Source organism: Nycticebus coucang, chromosome 13 (genome assembly GCF_027406575.1).
Source record: "Nycticebus coucang isolate mNycCou1 chromosome 13, mNycCou1.pri, whole genome shotgun sequence".
NCBI classification, from domain to species: Eukaryota; Metazoa; Chordata; class Mammalia; order Primates; family Lorisidae; genus Nycticebus; species Nycticebus coucang.
Genome location: NC_069792.1, coordinates 65,133,499 through 65,156,259, shown reverse-complemented (window position 1 = coordinate 65,156,259; position 22,761 = coordinate 65,133,499). Strand labels below are relative to the sequence as shown.

Sequence of the window (22,761 nt, the reverse complement as noted above, 5' to 3'; positions counted from 1 at the left end):
GGAGTTTAGTGCCATTTTGACTCTAAATTCTTTCTGATTGACATCCTCTTAATGTTAGATCTTGTGTCTCCATACCTTGAAAGCTTTTAGAGTCTTCCTTCAATCCCTGATGCTGAGAAATTTCATATGTATGTCCTTTTCTCATGCATCATATTTTGGGTCCAAACACTTGATGGATTTATTCTGGAGGCTCTTGTTATTCAGTCCTAGGAAATTTTCTGATGTTACTTCTTGAATACTCTTCACTCCTATCCATTTTCTCATTTTTCTTTCTTTGGAATTCCTCCATAGCTACTATGGTTTTCTTACCACCCCTGTCCCCTCAATCTTGTTGACTTTTAAATAATATTTTGTTAAAGATTTTTTTTCCTCTTGTTGGGCAAATTTTCAGAGAGGAATCCTGAAAAGAGTGTGTGGCAACTAGCATTCGGGGATGGGGTTTGGCTGATAGCTTATTTTGATAAACAGCTTTCACCTTCCTGCCCTAATTCTGGGAGTATTTTCAAGCTATTCTGGTTGGATTTTGCTAAGTAGGAAATGTTCTGTTGGAGTCTGGGAGGGGCAATCTCCTGCATATAGAGTAGGGATCTAGGATTTTACTGCTCCTTAATGCAAATTCCAACAGCTGTCCTGGCCCTGTGTGGGGGGTTACCCGCAGATTTCTGAGGTGTCTGATGCCTCTAGTTCCTAAGAATTGGTATGTTCATTTCTGGCTTCCTCCTGTAGACTTTAGGTTTCAGTTTTATCTGCTAAGTCTTTGGCCACTTCTTTTTCAGCTTTCCAGCTTCCCAAATTTGATTGCACCTCTTGCTTTGAATGCTCTAGCCTCCTCTCTTTCCTTTTTTCCTTCTAACTTTTAAGATTCATTTGTTGTCTTTTAAAATTTGTATGTTGTCATTTTAGTCGGGTTGCAGGAGGTAGTGGTAATAAAACATATTTAACTAGAAGTTCTGTGCATGAAAATGATTCCTGTTTTCTCTAAATATGCTAGTTCTCCATACCTAGTGAGAATTTTTTTTAAAGTGTGTTTCTCTCTTTAGCTTACGTACTTTTCTTGTAATCTCGGCTCATATACGTGTGGTTCTTGGTCATGGCCCTGTTGTTCGCGCTCAAGCAGAGGCTTGAAGCTGCTATTGGCTTTGAAATAAACCTACATTTTCTTCCTGTAAATGAGTATTCCAGGAGGTGCAGGTTTGATAACTTTTCAAAATGTACTCAAGCCTTCCTTAAGATTTAATTTTAGGTGCCCTCTGTTGATCTTTAGGCTTAAATAATTTTTTAAAAAAATTCATTGTATTCAGGGCTTGCCCCTGTGCCTTCCTTCCCTCCCCGCAGAATCTTGCTCTGTTGCTAAGGCTGGAGTTCAGTGGCATGATCATAGCTCACTCAAATTTTTTGGGTCATGCAATTCCTGCCTTAGCCTCCCAAGGAGCTAGGACTATAGGCCAATGCCGTCAAAACCAGCAATTTTTTTTCTTTTTTTTTAAGGTATAGACAGGTATTTTTTTTTGGCCCCTAAATACTCTGTGTTGCCCAGGCTGGTCTCAAACTCTGTCATGAAGTACTCTTTCCTATCTTGGCCTCCCAAAATGGTAGGATTCAGGTATGAGCCACTGTGCCCAGCCTTGTGTTTTCTTTTATTAGTTTTTTTAAAAATTTTTTTCATCTTTATTTTCTTCTACATTTGATGAGGAGTTGGAAGAACGAAAAGTTTTTTACTGTGTTTCCCAGTTTTGAAGGAACTCTTCAGTGTTCCAAGTTCTTCTGAATAGCATTACTTGACTTTATGTCCACGACAGGTAGCAAAGTGGAAGGATTGTTGGATCTATGTTCCTGTCTTTCTGTTAATGAGATCTACATCTGTGAAGTGTATGGGTTTTCCTTTTTATTGTTTTTGTTGTAGCAGCTGCCTTCAGATAGTCTATTCTGATATTTATTCAGCTTTATTTGAAGAGATATTTTGATTATTATAAAAGGAATAATTAGTAGATCACAGAAAGGTGGCATATAGATTGTCTCTTATTCTTGAAGTTGTGTTTCTGACTAGTAGAATGCTATAGTACCATTTGCAATTTAGATGACTTGTCAGAAAAATTAAATAGTTATGAATCTTAGAGTTAGCTATTTGGCTTCCTGAAGTGTTTTAGAGAACTTTAAATTTTTGTCAACCAGTCATTTTCTTTGTGTTAGATAAACCATCATAAATGTTTTCATTTAAATTTGCCCTTTTTTCTAAGATGAGGAATCTTAACACCCTTAAAGGCCCATTTAAAATCTTGATTCCTGAAACCCTGGCCTTCGCTACCTCTTATAACCCCAAATGAATCCTACTTTCTCTTAGTAGTTTTTGAGGTTTACTGCTTTATTTTTAATTTGTTTTAGATGTACTTACCTGCTTTTTACAAGGACATTATAAACTACATAAGATGTGTAGATTAAATTCGTGGTTTGCAGCTTTCCTTTTTTCCTTAGGCTTCCTTCACTTTATCTTCTGTAACCAAGGCTCACTGTGAGGGTTGGTGGCATTCCCAAGTGTGTAGAAAAGCCTTCTCTGGGGTGATTGCCATAGTCTCCTCTCTTTTTTTTTATTATAGTGCATTTAACTTCTCATAATTCTTAATATCAAGCCTTATACTCTGGGTGTTCAGAAAGTATTTGTTGATTGAATAGGACTTTTGTCCTGTTGTGGTATAATGGTAAGAATAGAGAAGTTTTGTCTCACATTCACTCCCTTCCTCTTAACTGAGTAATCACAGGTAAATCACTTAACCTCTGTAGTGATGTTTTCTCAAGTGTAAAACAAGGAGACTATTATATTAGAGATTCAGTATTAATGAAAAAATCTATATATGCTTGTTTTCCTGAGATTAAAAAAAGTTAAGTACTGAATTAAATACAACTCTGTTGGTTTCGGTTTCTAAAAAAGTTTTCACAGTGATTAGTGAAAAAAATTTTTAGAATACATCTTTCCTATTTTTTTGACTTGAAAATCAACATTTTATAAAATAGTATTAATAGTAGTTGGTTGTTTTTTCTAAATCTTAGTAGGCAAAATTAAAAGTTGGCAACCTTGTATTTGGCCTTACAATTTAAAGGACGTTTTAGTTATTGGTTATATCCAGAAGTTGGAGATACACGCTTTATGCATTTTAAAAAAATCTGTGACTCTGCAGTTTGGGAACAGGCAGATTTCTATATATTTGTTAGATGAAGCTTGTCAGTGTCCCTTTTCAAAGTTTCTGTCTTTATTAGTATTTTGTCTGCTTTAACTGTCAGTTTCTGATAGAAGCATGTTAAATATCGTTGAAGTCGACAGCTTCTCAAGTGGTTGGTTTTTGCTTGTTATATTTTTGAGCCTATGGTATGAGGAACATTCAAATTCATGAACATTTGATGTTCATTGTGGATTTTTCCTTTGTTATATAGTGTTTATCCCTATTAATGCTTTTTTCTCCTTTGTTAATCTTGGACTTTCTTATTAATCTTTGACTTTTAATATGTGAACTGAAACCATTTGAATAAGTAGATTTATTTCTGTCTGAATCTCATATTTTCTGATCCATTTTCTTTTTTTTTTTTATCTTCTGTTAGGTTGCTAGTTTTTTGGATTGTCTTATTTTTCTCCTCTTTTAATTAAAAAGTTATAGGTCGTATTTCTGTTCTCTTAAATTTTCACCTACAAAGTGTTCTAACAAAACTGGGTCTGGCCAGGCATGGAGGTTCACACCTATAATCCTAGCACTCTGGGAGGCCAAGGCAGGAGGATTGCTTTGAGGTCAGGAGTTTGAGACCAGCCTGAACAAGAATAAGACCCCAACTCTACTAAAAAGAGAAAAAATTAGCCAGTTGTTGTGGTGGGTGACTGTAGTCTCAGTTACTCCAAAGGCTGAGGCCAGGTGTATTGCTTGAACCCGGGAGTTTGAGGTTGTTGTGAACTAGGCTTACTCTAGCCTGGGCAACAGGGAATCTGTCTCAATAAACACAAACAGAAAACCCAAACTGTGGGTCCAATTCCAGCTTCCAGGATAAATTCAGCTTTGGTACCCATTTTCTTGCTTACTTCCCTTCTGTGGAGATGGCTTTGTCTTTTGGTTTTCTTTTTTATAATTGCCTTTCCTAGCTACATATTTAGAAGAGGTTTTCCATGGTGAATCACTGTACCATCTCTGTTTCAACCATTCTTCCCCCTCCTGGTGTGCATATCTGCCTATAATATTCACTAAAAATTTAATTGATATGTATCTTAAACATATCCCCCCCCTTTTTTAGTTTTATTCATTTTGGTTGGAAAGGAGACAAAGTGGAAATGACAGGACCACTCGCACCTATACAATAGCTTTTTCACTGACTGTCAGGGTTGGTGGAGTGGTCAGAGTAACAAGGAGGTATAGAGAAATTCATCTGTGAGTGACAAAGCAACTGTAAGATCCTAGTGTGTGTTGACAGTGTTTATAAACAGTATTTTCAGGAGGCTGACTCCATTTTGTTAGGTTTGTCAACTGTTTTCCTTTGTAAACAAAGTGTTAAAGGGATGCCACTTATTTTTGTGGGAAACAGGAAGGCTGCACTGTTTATTGTAGCAATGATGATGGTGACTCAACTTTGCAAGCATTCTTGTTCTCCTAACCTAGGGATTGCTAGGACAGGTTTCAGATGGTGCTGATTATGAAGCACACCTTGTTGGAGATTAGTCTAGTGTTTGCATGTATCCTCTGCTCACTGCTCTCTGCTTTTCAGGAAGTTGAAGCTAATTATGAAAAGAGGAGGTAGCTGATTATGCCAGTAAACATGTTAATGCCTGGTGCTGCAAGATTGAGACTGTACAGATGTATCTCTGACTAGTAAGTGATTTGCAGGCATTAAAAAAGAGCATGGCAAAGAAGTCAGCAGTTAAGATAGGCAGATACTTTTTCTCCTGAGATCAGCTTTCTGTCATATCCACACCCTGTCCCCAATCTACTGGGAGACTGAGGTGGGATGAGCCATGACTTGATCAGTAACAGTCAGTCCATAAATTGGGAACTGCCTGTTCAGTAGGTGTGTATTGAGTTGAGTGTGTAAGACAAAGAATTAGAAGTGTTTGTTGGTGGATCCTTGAAGACTAAAACCAAGCCGTTGCTATTATAGTTGTGTTACTTCATAGAGGGGAAACATTTGTATTCATTTGTGCTCCATAGTGATAAAACAAAAGGGATCTGGTAGGGCTTTTACATTTAGCTATGGTGGTTTGTAGTTGATGACATTAGCCTTTCTCCTTTGGTTTACATATCTGAAGGAAGGCTATCTGAATTTGAGACCCATTGTTAAGAATCCTAGGAGGTGCAGACTTCAGGAAGCCATTGCATGCAGCTTTCCGACCCATTCTGGCTGTGCAGATCTGCATGTTTTCTGTAAGAAATGAGGCTGTCATGTGGCTTGTGTGTACAGCTCACTTGATTGGTCTGGCTTATTGGAAATAAAGATGCCCAGCAATGTCTGCTTATATTGGACAAGGGAAAATAAAACTGAAATATATATCCTGAAAGTAGGTGGTTTTGAATCATAAAGAGCATTCATTTTTCCACTTAACAGAGTAAAAATGTCTGTTGCCATATTATTTGGGTTTAAAAAATGATCTGCTGTAGGTATTTTGCATTTTTTAACAGTGTAATTTTAGGGAGAGTAGGAATGTTCATCCTGTTTACTTTTAAAACTGCTTTCACTTGATTAAGACAATTAAGACATCAGAGGAAGGGTGAGAAGGAGTGGGGGGATAAAAATCTACTTATTGGGTACAAGGTACACTATTCTGGTGATTAGAACAGTAAAAGCCCTGACTTAGTATTAATGCAGTTCAGCCATGTAATAAAAAACACTTGTACCCACCTAAATCTGTTGAAATAAAAAAAAAAAAAAACAAAACAAAGCTACACAACAACAAAAAAGAAAATTGAGATCATTTTTGCTTAAAGAGAAAAGACAAGAGGGCGGTGCCTGTGGCTCAAGGAGTAAGGCGCTGGCCCCATATACTGGAGGTGGCAGGTTCAAACCTGGCCAAAAACTGCAAAAAAATAAAAAAGAGAGAAAAGACAAGAAATACAGTTTGTCACGGTCAAGTTCTACATTTTGGAGAAGCTGTGTTCTGGATACTTTCTGTAGGTCTGTGGTAGAGAGATGAATATGTCATGGTCTTTACCTCAGAGATCTTAGATCTTAAACCAGGGTCTTTTTCTTTCTTTCTTTTTTTTTTGAGATGGTCTCACTGTGTTGCCCTGAGTAGAGTGCTATAGCATCACAGCTCACAGCAACCTCAAACTCTTAGGCTTAAGCGATTCTCTTGCCCCAGTCTGCCAAGTAGCTGGGACTACAGGCGCTCGCCACATGGCTATTTTTGTTGTTGTTGTAGTTGTCACTGTTGTTCGGCAGGCCTGGGCCGATTTCGAACCCGTCAACCCTGGGTGTATGTGCCTGGTGCCCTACCTGCTGAGCTACAGGTGCTGAGCCATAAACCAGGGTCTTTGGTTCCCTGAGGTTTTACTATAGTGTTCTATGTTCACATTCAATTTGGGACACACAAGATGAAGTGTAAACAGGGGCTTTTAAATGGTAGAACTTATCATAGTTTTTTTTCCCCTTTTTCTTTAAATTTGGGATTAATACAGGGTGCCCATAAAGTTTGTGTGCAATTAAAAATAGACAACTAATTTAAATTGCACACAAACTTTATGGCCACCCCGTATAAGGGCACACACAGTGGGTTATATGGATTATGTTGTTTGCATTTATTAGGTAGAGTCCGAGTTATGGCGTTGTGCTGTATGCCCCTACATTGTACTTGTTAGGTAGGAACTTACTGAGCCCTTCCCCTCCCTTTTTCCTTTCCCTCTACTTGAATTTAATTGTCCTTTTTTTCTTGTGTGGGCTTATAGTTGTTCATTTATTAGTTTCAAATTGGTATTGAGTACACAAGATGCTTGCTTTTCTGTTCTTGAGGTCCTTTACTAAGGAGAATGTTATTTAACTCCATGTAAAGTTTACATCTTTTTATGACTGAATATGGTATGCAGATACCATGGTTTATTAATCTGTCTATGGATTGATGGGCACTTGGGTTGTTTCCACATCTTAATGATTGTGAGTTGAGCTGCTGTAAACATTCAAGTGCGGATATCCTTGTGTTACAGTGATTTTTTTTTTTTTTTTTCCTTTTGCATGGATACCTAGTAATGGGATTGGGAGATCAAAATGGAAGGTCTACTTTTAGCTCTTTGAGAATTGTCTATATTTCCCAAAAAGGCTATATTAGTTTGCAGTCTTACCAACATTGTATCAGTGTACTTCTTTCTCTGTGCACCCATGTCAACATCTGTAGATTAGGGACTTTGTGATGTGGGCTATTTTGGCTGGGGCTGGGTTTGAACCCACCACCTCTGGCATATGGGGCCGGCACCCTAGTCCTTTGAGCCACAGGTGCCGCCTATTCTTTTCTTTTTTTTTGAGACACAGTCCCTGAGGGGTAGAGTGCTATACAGCAACCTCCAACTCTTGAGCTTAAGCGATTCTCTTGCCTCAGCCTCCCAAGTAGCTGGGACTACAGGCGCCCTCCACAATGCCTGGCTATGTTTTTGTTGCAGTTGCCATTGTTGTTTTAGCTGGCCCAGGCTGGGTTCGAACCTGCCATGTATGTGGCCGGCGCCCTACCCACTGAGCTACAGGGGCCGCCTGAGTTAATTTTTCTAAGTGGTGAGGTGCGGGTTCAGTTTCAGCCTTATACACATGGCTAACCAGTTCTTTCAGCACTATTTATTAAATAGGGATTCTTTTACCCAGTATATGCTTTTGTTTGGTTTATCAAAGATACAGATAGCAATATGAGGCTGGTTTTATCTCTGGGATTTTCTGTTGTGTTCTATTGATGTATGTCTCAATTTTTATGCCAATCCCATGCTATTTTGATAACTATAGATTTGTAGTATAACCCGAAGTCTGATAATTTGTTGCCTCCAGATTTGTTTTTATTTATTTCTTAGAATTGCATTGGCTATTTGCTTATAATAGTTTTCTTTTTGTTTGTTTGTTTGTTTTTTTTTTTGAGACAAAGTCCCATTCTGTCACCCTGGGTAGAGTGCCATGGCATCATAGCTCACAGCAACCTCAAACTCTTAGGCCCAAGCAGTCCTCTTGGCTTAGCCTCCCAAGTAGTTGTTACTATAGGCTAGTTTTTCTATTTTTGGTACAGAGTCTTGCTGTCTGTGGCTCAGGCTGGTCTCAAACTCTTGAGCTCAAGTGATCCATCTGCCTGGGCCTCCCAGAGTGCCATCACCATATCTGGCCTATCGTAGGTTTTAATAGAGGTATGTGAGTTGTGAATTTCTAAGAGGGGGCGTTCCCAAGAAGCACTATTTCCTAACTTAAAATAGTTTGCTCATTTATTATCTCCATAAATGCACTACTGATTTGTGAATATTTTAAATAATCTTTATTTTTACATTTTTTTTTACTTTTAAAGAGTCTTGTTTAGTTGACCAGGCTGGAGAAGTATAGTGGAGAGCTCAAGGGATCCTCCTGTCTTAGTTTCCTGAGTAGCTAGGAGTACATAAATGCCACATTTTGCATGGCTTATTTTTAAATTTTTTGTAGAAAAAGAGTTTGGCTGTGTTGCTCAGGCTAGTCTTGAACTCCTGGCCTCAAGTAATCTAGGCCTAGGCCTTCTGAATTGCTGGGATTATAGGCATGACCTGCCATTTTCTGCCTATTTTTAGTATTTTTGAGTTGCAGGTCCCATACCTTTCTGATCATCAGAATCACTCTGGAAACTTTGAAAAACATTTTTAAAGTTTTTGAGTTCATAATATGTTTATGTAGTCTAAAATTCAAAAATTCTAAATTGTACATTGGCATACAGTGAGAAGCCTCCCTCTCTCCTCTATTCCCTAGCTTTCTACTTCCCTTTCTCATCGGTGACTAATGGCATTAATATATGTTCCAGTATTTGTTTAGCTGGAACACAAATCATTCAGCCTTTTATTCGGAGATTTCTGATTTAGTAGGTCTGCATGGGGCCTAGGAATATGTCTGTTTAAATGCTCCCTAGAGATTTTTGATGTTCAGCCAGATTTAGGCACTGTTATTTTAGATGGTACGCATTACTTTTACATGTGACATGTTGTCCATTTCTTAAAACAACTTTGTAAAACAGATAGGGTAGTCACCATTTTTGGCAGAAGTGGAAACTTGAGAGTAAGAGTTGTTAAATAATCTATGCAAGGTTACCCAGTGTCAGACCTGGGACTCAAAACCCAGGGTTTCATTTGGGTATCTAGTGGGATCTGGCTGACATTCATTTTGCCTTTTCATAAAAGCTGTGATGATGATGATTGGCCAAACCAATCACCAAACAATTTAATATGTATGTTTTTATCTAATTATTTCTATTCTGATATAACATCAGATATTAGAATATTTTATTGCATTACTTGGCCAGCAGTGAATTGATTTCCTGTAGTTAGCATTTTAAGGTGCTCTACCAGTTACGTTTCTATCATCAATGTAAGACACTTAAGCAGACCGGCTGCACATAAATAAGCTTTTAGTTATAATTTTGCTGCTTGATGAGCTCTTCTTTCCCTAGCCCTTTGGTCTTCTCAGTACATTTCCCTAACACCAACCCAGATGAATTAAACCACAGAAGAAGGAAGGAGAGAGGAGAAAGAGAATTGTCCTCTAAGTGGAGGGGGCTGGGAGCTATGGAGAGATTTTCCTGTCTGTCTGGTAAACTTTTTCTAGGGCTAATTCTCAGAAAATTTCGCAGGCTATTGCAGCCACATTTGAATTAGGGTATAGTTCCAGTGCGATTATTTTGCAGTATGACATTCCTTCATTATATTTTATAAAACCTACTCACCTGAATTGGTCATCCAATCATTTAGACTAGGACATCTAAAATAGTAATTTTTTTGTATTCCAAATATGATTATGGCCTACAGGTGAAAATGGGTATTTCCTTATAAAAGTTTTGACTGGATGCTACACATTTTGGTTAGCAGCTTCCAGTCTGATTAGCACAGTTTGATTCTTCTATGTATGTATGTATGTATAGTCTTACTGTTAAGAAAATGAAATTAGAGGAGACAGAAGGACTTAAAAAATTACCAAGAAAAATTAATATATAAATGCCATTATCTTTTCTTACCAAATTTCTCCTTGTCCATTGGCATGTGTATTCTTTCCCTATTCTTATTTTGAATGGAGCTGAAAATAACATAGTTAATTTTGCTTTAAAGGACAATGACTCATTTTTTTGTCTATGCTGAGCATTTAGTTTCTTAGAATGTGTTTATCTTTGAAATGGCACAGTAATTTGGGATTTTGGTCTCCTTTCACATTATCAGGAGAAATATTTATGATACTTTACAGGAATTTATAACACAATATTTTCCAGTTTAGGAGAAGAAATTATTTGTAGGTATAATGCAGTGTTCCTCTATCACAGTTTATAGAGTGTTTCTCTACAACATGAAATTTCTTTTTGGTTTAATAGAAATCTTTTAATAATATCAACTAAAATCCAGTTTACAGGGAATAGTTAGAAGAGATTCACATAAAAAATTTATATCACTTAGAAAAATTATAATACGGTATTTGTTTAGAAACTTTCCTTTTTCATCAATGCATTTTGAATGTAAATGTCTAGCATCACTTACTTAGGGTAAAAGAATGCATTATATAAACTGGCCTTTGTCATTTTCATAAGCATTAAAAAAATTCAGCATAAGTCCCTGTGATTGAAGAAGCTGACACATGTATATAATTTTTTCTCACAAAAGCCATCTTTTATGTGATTTGGGGTCAGATGTTAGCTACTTGACACAGTTTTCTTTGTATAGATAGTAAGGGAGAAAAGTAAGATTGCTATTTTAGAAATTGTCCAGCAAAAGTTAAATAAAATGTGACTAAGACTGAGTGAAATATGACTAAGTAAAGATACATTAGGGATAAATGTACAAGCTGAGATCTGAATGATAAGACTGTGAAAGAGAAATGTGTTTAGATTAGAATGCTTTTTGACCAAGGAAATAACCTTATTCAGAGTGTTAAGTAGTAATTCTTGTGTTCAGTGGTTTCAAAGCCAGGATAGGTGCCTTCTAATCACAATTGAGGAATACAAATATAGTTGTTAGATCTCATTTTTTTAAGAGAAGCTAAAAATCTAAAGTTCTTTGTGAAATATTGCAATTTTAAATGTTGGCCAAGAGTAAATTTATTTATTTATTTATTTTAGACAGAGTCTCTCTATGTGGCCCTCGGTAGAGTGCTGTGGCGTCACAGCTCACAGCAACTTCAAACTCTTGGGCTTAAGCGATTCTCTTACCTCAACCTCCCAAGTAGCTGGGACTACAGGCGCCTGCCACAACACCTGGCTATTTTTTTTGTTGCAGTTGTCATTGTTGCTTCCAACCTGCCACTCTTGGTGTTTGTGGCTGGCGCCGTAACCACTGTGCTATGGGCCCTGAGCCGGCCAAAAGTATATACACCTTTTAAAATACCATGTGATTCAATTAAAGTATATCTGTAAGCTGGCAGTTGGATGCCCACCCCTCCTACTTTCTGCATATAAAACCTTAAAAAGAGGTTTTTTTGTATCTTCACCCCTACTGCCTGCCCTCTTCCTTATTGAAAACCACTGTATGGAAGGATCACTTGAGCCCAAGAGTTTGAGATAAGCCTGAGCAATATAGTGGGACCCATTTTTAAAAAAAGAATATCCACAATTTAATATGGAGAAAAGGGAACTCTTTATATATTGTTGGTGGGAATATAAATTAGTATATCTGTTATTAGAAAACAGAATGGAGGCTCCTCATAAAACTAAAAATAAAACTACCCTATGATCTAGCAATTTCACTGCTAGGTATATATCCAAAAGAAGGGAAATCAGTGTATTAAAGAGCTATCTGCACTTCATATTTATAGCAGCACTAGTCACCAAGATATGGAATCAATTTAAGTTTCTACCAGCAGATGAGGGGATAGAGAAAATGTGTTGTGTGTGTGCACGTGCCCACACGAATCTTGTCATTTGCTGCAACATGGATCAGCCTGTAGGACATTATGTTAAGTAAAATAAGCCAGGCAAAGCAAGACAAATATCTCATGTTCTCACTCATGTAGGGACGAAGAAAGTGGATCTTGTGGAGGTAGAGATTAGAATGATGGTTTCTAGAGGCTGGGAAGAGTAAGAAGGCCAGGATCAGGAAAGCTTGGTTAATGGGTACAAAATTACATTTAGATAGAAGTAATAATTTGTTGTATATCACAGTATAGTGACTATAGTTATTAATAGTTTATTGTATATTTCAAGATAGCTAGATGAGACAATTTAGAATGTTCTTAGTAGAAAAAAAATTACAAATCTTTGAGGTGACAGATAATCCATTTATCCTGATTTGGTCATTGTACATTGTATCCATATATCAAATATCACATGCCCCATAAATAAGTAAAGTTATTTATCAGTAAAAAATTATATAATTTGAGAAGCATTTTAAAAGTACAGCACTACAGTGTTATTTTGGTTGACATTTGTGAGTGTGTTAGTAAGAAGAAGGAGTAATTACTCATTTTTTTCTTGTTGGTTGGTTATTTTAATGGCATTGTGCATTTCTGAATGTATTACGGCAGTCCTCAGAGTGTGGTTTGTGGACCGTGGGGAGCCTCAAGACCCTTACAGGGGCTCTGACATCAAAACATTCTTTATGGTAATACTGAGACCATCTCTTTCATTGTTTTGGCATTTGTCCTATGGGTTCGAAAGCAGTGGTGGGTAAAGTACTGGCTGTTTGGCATAAACTGTACTAATAATGGTCATCGTATACTTCACTTTTCTTATACTTGTGTGATGGCGTGGGGACTAGTTTAAGGGTTTCTTTGATAAAACAGTAAAACTTCATTAATTTTTGTGTGATTATGTTATTTTAATATTCAGTGTTGCGAAGTTAGAACATTTGTTGAAGAAAAGCACTTTTGCAATTGTTTTAGTTGCAGGCTCAACTAGCCACTTTTTTTTTTTAAAATTAAATCATAGCTGTGTACACTAATGTGATCATGGGGCACCATACACTGATTTTATAGACTGTTTGGCACATTTTCATCACACTGGTTAACATAGGCTTCCTGCTAGCCACTTTTTAAAATGGATTTCCTTTGTTTCTTTTGTTGTGGAAACCATTTTGTTTCCTTTCTTTCTTTCTCTTTAATAGTAGGGGTCCCACTTTTTTTTTTTTTTGCAGAGACAGAGTCTCACTTTACCACCCTTGGTAGAGTGCCATGACGTCACATGGCTCACAGCAACCTCCAAGCTTTTGGGCTTACATGATTCTCTTGCCTCAGCCTCCCGAGCAGCTGGGACTACAGGCGCCTGCCACACGCCTGGCTATTTTTTGGTTGCAGTTTGGCCGAGGCCGGGTTTGAACCCGCTACCCTCGGTATATGGGGCCGGTGCCCTACTCACTGAGCCATTGCCCAGGCTGGAGTAAATATGTGATGAAACTGATGGATAGTATGATCTTAGCTCTTGTCAGCCTTGGACTCCTGGGCCCAAGTGGCCCTCCTATCCCAGCCTCCAGAGTAGCTAGGATTACAGGAATGTACCACCAAGCCCTGCTATTTTTTTAGTGGAGACAGGGTCTTGCTATGTTGCCCAGGCTGGTCTCAAACTGTTGGCTTCAAGCAATCCTTCTGCTCCAGCATCCCAAAACACTGGAATTATACGCATCTGCCACCAAGCCTGGCTCAGAGACTCCTTAAAGGGGACTACCCCAATGAACTTGCCATAGATGATTTGGCATTGGTTTCCTCCAGGACTGTGTGAGGAATTTGGGGTTGGATATTCTCTGAACTGGATTGTATAAGCTAGCTCCAGGCGCTCAGTTTGCTGGAGTAGGTAGTGGAGGGGGCCTGTGTCTTCTAGATGTCAGCACAAGTAAATGACCAACCAAAAATACTTTCTGCAACTTTGCCCAAAGCCTAGTCTTTTCCTATGGCTAGCAGATAGAGATCACTATGTGATAGTTTGATTTATTTATTTATTTATTTTATTTTTTTCTGTTTGATATTTTATATCAGTGATAACGTGAAAACAGTTGGCATGCAAAGGAATAGTTAAGAGGCAGTGTTGTATATAGTGTGGTGCAATGGTTGTATAAAAGAACATTGTGTGAAAGTTGAGGACCGATTGCCTGTACTTAGGACCATGCATGATGCTATAACCACAGACCATATACTACAGAGATAGATGTAATTAGTACCTGTCTCTACCATCTATCTAGTAACACAGTAGTTGCTTAAACAAATTGAGGGTGGTGGTGTAGCGAGTTGTACAGCTCCTTGTGTTTGAGGCTTTAAGATTTAGAGGGCTTGCCTTTGGAGAAATGCCAGAAATTTTCCTGCAATATTTCTTTTTCTACCAGAATATACCTGGGCACAGATTTTTAATGTATTGCATTTGTATTGGCAATACTTGGCATTCTCTTTGGATGAAAAGGAGTGAATTTTCAGACGTTTTCTGCAGAAGTCCAGATTTAGTATTGTATATAACCTTTCTGACTATTGTCCTTTGGTTCTTTGCATGGATAATTAGGCCTTTTACTTTAAAATAAAATTTCAGGAGCATGTAAAAGTTATATTCCATGAATGGATATCCAGAATTGGGGTGGGATCATGTTAAAAGGTAGTTTACTGATAAGATTATTGAGTGGGTAATGAGTGTTTTTTTTTTTCCCCTCCTTGTTAACTGGTCTGTTTATAAAAGTTACCTCGGCCATTATCTTAAAAGAATCTGTATATATTCTCACTATTTTTGCCTCCCACCTGCTTTTTCAGGCAAAGTCTCTTTTGCCCTGGCTAGAGTGCCCTGGCATCAGCCTAACTCACAGCAACCTCAAACTCCTGCCTCAGCTTCCTGTTGCGTTAATATTTTAATTTTTTCCCATTGCTTTCTAAAATTCTCAGTTTGCTTTTAAGAGAATTATTAATATTTCTGAGAAAAGCTTTAAAAGATAAGGTAGTTGTTTTGATAACTTAATAGAATTGAAATCAGGGTCTTGTTCTGTTGCCCAGGCTGGAGTGCAGTGATGTGGTCATAGCTCGGGCTAGGAGTACAAGTATGCACAATTACGCCCAGCTAATTAATTTTTTTTTTTTGTAGGGAATCTCTACATTTGGTTTACATCTTCACATTTAAAAATGATTCCCTTAGGTTGACAGAATGCCTAGTTTAATTTAGCTGTTTATTATAGTACTTTATACTAATTTAAGACTATACTTGTAAGGGAAACAGCAAAATCATAATAGAAAATACAAGTTAATATCTCTTTGTTGGGTAGCTCTTTAATATTTTTCTAAGCATTTTCAACATTCTTTTGAAGGTGTTATACATGCTTTATAGATAAGGGTATTAATGCTCTAATTTGTTCAGTTTTGTGTTAAAAGACCCTTGAAGGACTTGAGTCAGTCCCATAAATTAGTTAGGTTTTTGTGGCTTTTTCTATCCCATTGTTTTAAATTGTTAATAGATCTGTGCTTCCCAAGTATTTTCATTTCATGATACCCATGTACACTGAAGAATCTCTTCTGATATACATAGCACAGTTTTGAAAATGAGCTTTCAGTTGGGCATTGGTTCTGTTTTTTTCACCATTTCAAAGATGGGATTAACAAGATGATTATTGTTATCAAGCTTGCTAAGGGGGTGATGAGGGAAGGGAATGGCACAGTCTACTTATGATCTTTTTGAGAAAAAAGTGAAAGAATAGAAAAAATATTTTCTCATAGTAATAGTTTTGTGTATTAATATTGGAAATCCCCAAAATAATGATCCAAATACCTGTCAGAACTGTTTTGTTTACAAAGGATATGTACATGTAGTTTATTTATGTTTTGTTTTGTTTTTAAAGGTTACGGGAAGTTTCAGAGAAACTGAACAAATACAATTTAAACAGGTATGAATTTTAAGATCTTTAAAATTTTCTGACAAAAGAATGATTTCTATTAGGAAGAAGGACTCCAAGTTAGGCAGTAACCTAAAATGACTAATGTTAATATGATTATTAAGAATCTTTTAATGTAACCATTAACTTTTTATGAGTTGAGTTTATTTGAATTATAGCTTACATTCATACTTTTTAAAAATCTGGCTTACCAAGGAATGATAATGATCATAGAGGTGGCATATTTTTTACTCTTCAACTGTTATTTTAAAATATTTAAATACTAGTTTTTTAAAAAACAGGTTTTGCCATTAATTAATTTGATTTAAGAAAAGACCCTAGGGCGTCTGTAGTCCCAGCTACTTGGGAGGCTGAGGCAGGAGAATTGCCTAAGCCCAGGAGTTGGAGGTTGCTGTGAGCTGTGTGACCCCACGGCACTCTACCGAGGGCAATAAAGTGAAACTCTGTCTCTACAAAAAAAAAAAAAAAGAAAAGACTCTAGGATGTATTCACCATTTAAAAAATAATTTCATTTACATACATTTTTTTTCTTTTTTATCCTCTAGCCACCCCCCTTTGAATGTATTGGAACAGGCTACTATTAAACAATGTGTAGTGGGACCAAATCATGCTGCTTTTCTTCTTGAGGTAACTAACTTAGTCTAAGGTAGAGAAATGGAAAATCAGCAGTTAGAATATAATTGTACATCGTATTTCTTCCTTTTTAACCAAAGAAAACAACAGCTACTTGAAAGAGCTACTTCAAAGATTGCCTATTTTCTTTAATTATTTTATAAATTCTGTAGCTCAGAGAAAGCTTAAGTGATTTACTAGAGTTTGAAACTTGTCACTAACAGAGTGGGAAGGTTCCTGATATTCAATCATTTCTTACTCTAAATTGTGTCAGATTGAGATGTTTTAAGTTACTTTCTGTTGGCTTCTTGATTATGTATGTATGTCAGATTTCCTCAGCTCAAGTGTGAGTATATTCTGGAAGGGAGCTTTCTTGCTCTTTTCTGAATTGACAGTCATTGGCACAGAATCTCTTTGTTGAACAAAGTCAAATTTTTGTACACATTTTTAATTTGAGAGTTTCTTCTATTTTCTTTGCTTTTAGGATGGTAGAGTTTGCAGGATTGGTTTTTCGGTACAGCCAGACAGATTGGAATTGGGTAAACCTGATAATAATGATGGGTAAGATATTAATTATATCCTTTTTACTTAACATATATTTAGCTCTTAGATGTTATTGTATATTAAACCCATATTTTGTTTTGGGTAACTCTCAAGTTAAAGAAAAGCATTGTAGAAAATCAGGTGCTTAAAATAGATTGAAATGATTGCTTTGTAGTTTGATTCTAATTTTTATGCAAACAATGATTTACAGCCAAATATTAACCTTAAAAGCAGCAGAGGAGCCAATTACCACTTAACAGGAATGGGTTGCCAGAAGAATGATATTACATGGTTGGTAGGTCCCATGTCAGATTTACTCTGATTAAAATGATTTTGTAGTTGTGTTTTCTTTCTTTAATATTCCCAGATTAAATAACACAATTTGAAAATAACTGGGGTTTTAAAAATTTTGGTCTTTAAAAATTACAGCATGTTTATGAAAAAGGATATTAGATAATGTATGAGTTTCAGTTGGCTGCTTCTAAGGAAAGCATGATTAATATAAAAAAACTAAAGTATAATTTACTATTTAACATTCATTTACATTTAAAACATGGAAACAGTTTCAACCATGCTAAATTGTTATTAACTTTGGGGGACTTTGGCTCCAGAAAGGATGTTTTAGGGTCTAAACTGTTAGGCTACAAGATGTTATGTTTGCTCTTTGATGTGAAATATAAAGTTCATTAGTAATAATCAGGGAATCCTTAGGCTGATATTTTACCACAGTAAGTCCCAGAGCAGTGAGTCCTGGAATTTTAATTTTGCTACTAAGCAGTATGGGACTGTTCTATGATTATTTTTCCTTTTTATTTTTCCCTAGGTCAAAGTTGAACAGCAACTCGGGGGCAGGGAGGACATCGAGGCCTGGTAGGACAAGCGACTCCCCCTGGTTTCTCTCAGGTTCTGAGACTCTGGGCAGGCTGGCAGGAAATACACTGGGGTAAGTTGTGGTCCATTGAAGGCATCAGCTAATGTTTGCCATTGTCTTGTGAGTGTTCTAGCTCTGAGTGGGAGTCCTCTTCAATAACATCTAGTTATGGAGTAAAGAAAATTCTCCTGAACTCAGGGCAGGAGCCTATTCAACTCATGATGAGCCACCATGATAAAAATAACCCACATGGTTAATTACAATGAACTCAGGTTTCATGACCTTTAAAAAAAAGTATATAGGCTCCTCAGTAGTTAGGGTACCGGCTACATACACCAGGGGTGGCTGGTTCGAACCTGGCCTGGGCCTGCTAAACAACAGTGACAACTACAACAAAAAAATAGCCTGGCGTTGTGGAGCTGCCTGTAGTCCCATCTAGTTGGGGGGCTGAGGCAAGAGAATCGCTTACGCCCATGAGTTTGAGGTTGCTGTGAGTGAGCTGTGACGCCATGGCACTCTACCTAGGGTGACATAGTGAGTCTGTGTCTCAAAAAAAAAAAAAAAAAATGTATATAATATTTACATGTGTTTATAATGTTACTTATGTCATTTAAAATTTTAAATGATTTTTATCTTTGGTCATTTCTTGTGACTTAATCTTGGATTAAAAATATCTATTGCTTTCTGGTATCCAGAGCTGCTAGTTCTTTCTGAATTAATCTTTGTAAATTATGTAATTAAACCTTTTATAGTCTTCCATAAAATTATTTTTGCTTTTGGAATATGTTTGTAAAATGTATCTTTTAAAGTAGATACCAGCTCCTTTACCAATTTATTTAAAGTTTATATACTGTTAAACTAAAGAAACCATATGCAAATTCAAAACCAGATAATTTCGTTCATTTTAATACCTTGATTCTTGAAGGGCTGGATTTTCTGAAAATACCCAGTTAATGATTAATACCAGTTCAGTCAATCAGCATATGTATTCAGAGGCTAATCAGAGAAAAATACAATAACTAGAAGCAATATAAATTGCTTTGAGACATAAGGGGAGGAGGAGCTTTTTATATTTTGACACTGAATTGGTAGGCAAAGTTAGCTTTTAAAATTGGGATCCTTAAATGTTTACTTTTTTTGCTTTTATGTTTTCATGCTGAACTAAATGTGTTTTGGAGTGGGAGGAAGGTCATTTACTTGGGGGCATTCTTTAGCTTATTAGTAGGAAATAATACTGATGGTCTCAGTGAAGTATATGTATCTTCTTTTAATAGTCTTAGTTACACAGTGTGTAACTTTCAGATCATAAAATAATCTGAAAAGTGTAATAAAAAATGAAATTTCATTTCCTTTGATAAACCTAGAAAAATTTATATTCATTTAACAAAGAATAACTGTTACTTGTCATACAGTTATTAAATAATATGTTGCCTTAAAAGATAAATTTCTGGCTGGGTGCGGTGGCTGATGCCTATAATCTCAGCTCTCTGGGAGGCTGAGATGGGTTGATTGCTTGAGCTCAGGAGTTGGAGAACAGCCTGAGCATGAGTGAGAACCCGTCTCTAAAAAACCCAAAAAAATTAGCTGAGCATTGTGGTGCATGCTAGTTTCAGCCATTTGGGAGGCTGAGGCGAGAGGATAGCTTGATCCCAAGAGTTTGAGGTTGCTGTGAGCTGTGACTGCACGGCACTCTACTCAGGTGACAAGAGTGAGAAACTGGAGGAAAAAAAAAGGATAAATTTTTTTATTTAGTTTAAGGATCAGTACAGTATATTCTCTGGGGCCAAATCCAGTCCCTCCTGTTTTTATTGAAAGACAGCCATATTTACCATGTATGGCTGCTTTTGTGACAATGACAGCAGAGATGAGTAAACTGTTTAACTCCCAAAGCCTAAACTATTTACTGGTTGGCCCTTTACAGAAAAAATTTGCTGATCCTAGTTTAGTTTTATCAGTTTCTGTAGTGGCATTTGTTCCTAATCTCATGGTTTATTTTTAAATTTAACTTTTCATTTGAGATCATGTGACTTTTTTAAAAGTTAAAAAATAGCACAAAAAATTTCTATATACCTTTTACTTGGATTCTCTAAATGCTAACATCTTACATAATCATATTATTAAAGCTAAGAAATTGGCCACATGTGGTGCTTCATGGCTATAATCCCCGCACTGAGGGAGGCAGAGGCAGAGGCAGGAGCCTCCAGTGAGGCCCAGGAGATTGAGACCAGTCTGGATAATACAGCCAGACTCTAGATCTTTAAAAAAAAAAGAAAGAAAAGAAATCCTCTTTAATGTAGTGGTGAAAAAAAAAAAATACAGAAAAGTTAGTTGGGCATGGTCCAGCTACTCGGGATGTTTAGGCAGGATGAGCCTGGGACTTTGATGCTTCATTGACCTATTATCTCATCACTGTATTCTTAACCTGGGCAACAGAGCTACACCTGGTGTCTTTAAAAAAAATAAAACAAAACAAAAAGACAAACAGAAACCCCCAAGAAATTAATATTGATCATTGCTTAGTCTACAGAGTTCATTCAAATTTTGCCAGTTGTCCCACTAATACCTTTTCTCCGGGCACTTGCATTTACCCGAGTGGTCATGCTTCTTCCCTCTCCTCCATTCTGGGCCTGTTCCTCAGTCTGTCTTTTTCAGGACCCTGATGAGTTTGAAAAACTGGTGGTCCTTTTGTAGAATGCTTAGAATTTGCCTATTTTTTTCCCCACAATTAAATACAAGTAGTTCATTTGGCTGTTATCTCTGATTACTTTAGGTAAGGTGGTGTTTACCTGTTTCCCCAATGTAAAGTTGCTCTTTCCCCCGTTGTCATTAATATGTATTTTGTGAGGGCATACTTTGGGACTGTGTAATATCCGATGAATTTCATCATACTATTGCTAACGGATTTGTGCATCTATTGATGATGGCTTTGCCTGAATCAGTTGTTATTGTGGTGTTGACCAAACAGTAATTCTTCCATTTATTAATTAATTATAATTAATTAATTATAACTCCTTCCCATTTATTTCTTTTGCATTCTTTTCTATTCATTATTTATATCATTATAGTCTCATGGAAATTTGTTTTATTCTGTGGTTTATAACACATTTATTATGTTGCTTGAATTTTCCTAGATTTAAATCCTCTTTTTGTAATAAACAAAACTTGGTTGTAACCACTTACAGTAGAATGTATGACAGGATAATTGAAATAGAACTATAGAATTTTATAACTTTGCTAATGAAGTATACAAGAAATATAGTTGTATATTTGAGCTTGAATAAAATCCTCAAAGACTTACTGCGTATAAGATTAGGGTTAATTTTAAGACTTTAAAATGCAAAGAAAATTACTAGTTTTTTGAACCCCCCTTATCCGTACTTCACTATACTTCCTCCACCCTCTCTTTTCCGTATTGTCTCACCCCTTCCCTCCCAAAAAAGAACAGACTGTGTGCAAGCTTTATTTAGCATTGTGTCCGTGAATTGCAGCACTGAAAAATGTCATAGTGCTTACGAGTCAGTCTTTTTTTTTTTTTTTTAAACTTTTATTTGGGTTTGCAGATGTCTACAAAGTATAAACACTAAAAGGCTAATTGTTTTTCTTGGGCTGTATGAAAATGCTCAGTTTGTACATGGTAAAATTAAGAAAAAATTTTTCAGAGTCAAAATATTTTCCTTCATAATAAAATTTTCTATGCTATGTATGGAGGTTTTATTTTTCTATTTCTGTGTTGGTTGTAATAAATTTTAAAGACGTTTATAAGTTATGTATTAAAGAATTTAAGACAGGAAGATTTTGAGTCCTCAAAGGGGACTCTTTAACCTCAGATTTACCATAAATAATCCAATAGGAAAGAGACTGTCTCGACAGACATTGGTCTCTACCTCTCCATCCTGCAGGGTCCAGGCTTGCTCATTTTTGGTCCTAAAAGGTATCCTGTAAAGGAGTGAGTGGTCTTTATTTGACACCTTTATTTGGAAGATTTTAGGATAACTGATGGTGTTTTTCTTTTCCATTGGGAGGGAAAATTGAGAATTGATAATTTGTTTTGGCTGATAATTCCTAGGACTGCATAGTATTCCTTTTAATGTATTTTCCTTTGTATTTTTGCCAATTAGTAGGTTTGTGTGCTAAAGATTTCTAGTTGCTGCTTTCTGTCCTTATTAATTAATTATTTCAAATTTATCCTGGGAGATAAGTAAAAAATCTCTTAGATATTTTTTATTAAACTCATTTTAAACCAGCTTAAGGGTAAAAGAGCACCAAATTTATTTGGGGAAAGAGAAAGGAGTTTGTTTATGTTTAATAGTAAGGTTAAAATGGAGCTATTGGTAGCAAAAATTATATTCTCTCTCTTTTTTTTAATACTCTGTTATCACTGGACTTGATAGGTGTAAGCTGCTTTTCATTGGACTTAGCTACTCTATTAATTTATGGCTTAATCTGAGCTAATAATTAGAACACAATTTATTTTTATTTATCTATTTTTTTTAGGCAGAGTCGCCCTTGGTAGAGTGCTGTGATATCATAGCTCACAGCAACCTCAAACTCTTGGGCTTAAGTGATTCTCTTGCTTCAGCCGCCCAGGTATCTGGGACTACAGATAATGCCTGTCTATTTTTTGTTGTTGTTGTCATTGTTGTTTAGCAGGCCCGGGCTGGGTTTGAACCCACTAACCCCGGTGCTTATTGCTGGCACCCTAACCACTGAGCAACGGGTACTGAGCCAAGAACACAATTTAAAATGTAG

The 22,761-nt window shown here is 36.5% G+C and overlaps 1 protein-coding gene across 4 annotated transcripts in view; it reads left to right on the top strand.

Moving 5' to 3' along the window:
- Positions 1-22,761, top strand: part of UBR5 (ubiquitin protein ligase E3 component n-recognin 5) — a 156,916-nt gene that overhangs the window by 26,284 nt on the left and 107,871 nt on the right. For all 4 annotated transcript variants that reach the window (XM_053558541.1, XM_053558544.1, XM_053558542.1 and 1 more), the window contains exons 2-5: positions 15,933-15,977; positions 16,532-16,613; positions 17,083-17,159; positions 17,965-18,084. In XM_053558541.1, the coding sequence (XP_053414516.1) occupies positions 15,933-15,977; positions 16,532-16,613; positions 17,083-17,159; positions 17,965-18,084 (324 nt within the window). The remainder of the gene's footprint in view (positions 1-15,932; positions 15,978-16,531; positions 16,614-17,082; positions 17,160-17,964; positions 18,085-22,761) is intronic.